At 43.4% G+C, this 2,698-nt stretch overlaps 1 protein-coding gene across 1 annotated transcript; it reads left to right on the forward strand.

Annotated features, from left to right (window-relative positions):
• The first annotated feature begins 1,116 nt into the window (after positions 1-1,116).
• On the forward strand, positions 1,117-1,569 carry LOC136797332 (uncharacterized). The gene has a single exon (XM_067053619.1). The coding sequence runs from the start codon at positions 1,117-1,119 to the stop codon at positions 1,567-1,569; it is 453 nt and encodes a 150-aa protein (XP_066909720.1).
• Positions 1,570-2,698: the final 1,129 nt, after the last annotated feature.

Genomic DNA, 2,698 nt, shown 5'->3' on the forward strand with positions numbered 1-2,698 from the left:
ATTAAGTTGTCATTGTATTATTACTATTTCATTTTATTATTATACATAATTGTGTCTTAATTTTGTATGCTATTTTTGAGAACTGCTCATAAACTAGTAGGGGGGAGTTATGGTAGGACAAGACCTTTACTATCCTAATCCCAACTCTCATGTAAATAAACAGCCATAATGTATAATAAGGAGAACAAAGCGTGCGTTTGATTTCTGCTCCCCTTTTCCTTTTTTTTAATATAGTTTCTCGTCCCAAGTGCTCATAAGTTATATATATATATATAAGTTACGGACTGTCAGCTGACAGGTCCATATCAGCTGATCGAGAACAGCTGACCGATTGTATATATATAGACGGAAAGGCTCCACAAATAGATCAGTCTTTGAGAGCACTTCAAGCGTTTCATTTCGCACTCCTCTCTCTCTTATTATTTTTAGTTTCTTACTTCAGTAAAAGATAACTGGTGCCGAAACCCGGGAACTTTAGATACCGGAGTAATTTTCAGTCTAAAAGAATTTTTTTTTCTTTCATTCTTCTCATTGACTTATGACCAGTAACGGAATAGTGAGAAGAGCAGTTCTAAACCTGGAGAATATGAACCAAAATAACCAACCTCAAGCTGCAGTCAACCAAACTTTAGCAGCAGGTAACCCACCTCCGGTGCAGATTCAGCCACTACCAGAAGTCTCTTTAGCGCAATATCATGCCACGACGCTTGAATGGATTAAGGTCCGTACGGCAACCGCCCAGGACCTGAGGAAGGCAGTGTCGGACCTAGAAAAATTCACCGGAGAGACAGGAGAATTAAATCATTTTTTGAAAGGGGGCGATCGTCTAATGGGGCGAATAGAAGCTAAGAAATCAGAGGATCTACTGGATGACGAGGATGCAAAAGCACTGGAAGCAGCGGTAGTCTGCCGAGTAAAAAGAAGTATCCTAAATCAGATTCAGGCAGATGAAGAGACCCCCTGGAAGGTCATCAAAGAAAGACTAAAGAAAGCATTCGGAGGAGGATATATTCATGATGATAACAGAAACGAAAAAAACCAAGACGGTCTAGTGGACAGTATACCGCAGAACTCCTGGCACGATATAACAGAATCGCTGATAAACTCAGCGATATGATGGAGGTACTAAAGATTCAATTGGCAAAGGAACTGGGGAAGAAGGAAGGAATGCCAAAAGACAAATCGTTTGTGGAATGTGCTCAAGACCTTATAGAGACAAGCGCAAGGGAGGTAGAGGCCCGAATGGAAGTAGAAGAGCCGGGGTGGACCCGGATAGAATATCAAAGGCCAAGAAACATGCCTAACCCTTGGAGAAGGAGAGAGCACAGAGATGGTAGGAAAGAGAAAAATAGTAACCAAGAAAGTAGAGCATCCCAAGCGAGACCCAGATTTAATGGTCGGCGGGAGGACCGCAAGTGTCATGGTTGCCGGAGGGTTGGGCATCTATTGGCGCATTGCCCGCGAACGAGATGTTTTGAGTGTGGAGCAGAGGGACATATAGCCCGACAGTGTCCCTATGTATGTACGACATGTGTCCCTACATCGGCGGAAAGAGCAGAGTCAGCCTGAACCAATGGAGATAAACGCACAGAGATTACGGAGGAGGAAAATCTCGCGAAGGACGAATAGATCCGCGAGTGAAGCCTCAGAATTGTCCGAAACCTCGGAGACAGAAAATGAAGCAGGAGACTCTGGGCGAGAGAATGATCACCAAGAAAAGAGGACTTGGCGAAGAACCGGAGAAACTGCTAGAAGAGGAGAGTTTTGAGGAGTGTGCCCACAGAGAGGCGACCGCACGTTAGAGAACCATCATGTGAGAGGAGAGCACGGCGGTTTGCCTTTTATACGAGGGAAGAGAGGAGTAAGCTGTCTGGTGGACACTGGGAGCTCAACGCAATCGTCTGCCGAGAGGCCCTTGACAGATTGAATGATGGAGAGAGGAAACTACAAGTCAGAGTATGTAATTGTCAGTTGATCACTCTGGGTGGGCCCTGCTGCATTGAAGGGGAAACAGAAATGGAATTGAGTTACTGGGGTGCTAAGGGAGAGAAGGTAACAGTCCATGTTATGAGAAAAATGCCCCGAGACTACCAGATAATCATTGGTTGTGATCTTTTGGAAAAGGTGGGAGCAAAGATAAAAAATAGTGGGGGTCATTGGAATTGTAACAGTTAGCGAGAACGAAGTGCCGCTATAACCCGCCAGGGGCCAGCACTACAAGCGTCTAAGAAGCTGTATAATTGTATATAAGTTTATCATTATAAAAATACGATCTCTTGTATAAATGTATATATGTTAATATGTAATATGTAAGAATGTTAATTATAAAATAAAAAAAGATCGAGCAAAAAGATTCTACGGAACTATCTCAAGTAGAGTTAAAAGAGTAAATCCTCAGTGATAACCTATCACATGAGGCCTTCAATTGCCACCGGGATTGATCCATCTGATCAAGCCTTCTCCGGGTCTAGTCATAGAACTGGTGGCTTACACTCTACTTGAGATAGAGAAGTTTATTGCTAATCTATTCTCGTAAGAGTTGGTTTTTGTTATGGTCACCTTAGACTATGGCCTATTTCCTCTCCCTTTCTCCAGCAATCTTAGTCCGTCCGCTTCATCTCGGCAACTAAGATTGTAACCTAATTCCTAACGGTTACAGTGGTCCGTCCGCTTCATCTCGGCAACCAGTGTAATTTCC

Source organism: Halyomorpha halys, unplaced genomic scaffold, assembly GCF_000696795.3.
Source record: "Halyomorpha halys isolate HHAL.00 unplaced genomic scaffold, Hhal_1.1 Scaffold1252.1, whole genome shotgun sequence".
NCBI lineage: Eukaryota > Metazoa > Arthropoda > Insecta > Hemiptera > Pentatomidae > Halyomorpha > Halyomorpha halys.

Coding starts and splice junctions, on each gene's coding strand:
- LOC136797332 (XM_067053619.1), top strand. CDS start 1,117: ATGGAGGTACTAAAGATTCAATTGGCAAAGGAACTGGGGAAGAAGGAA.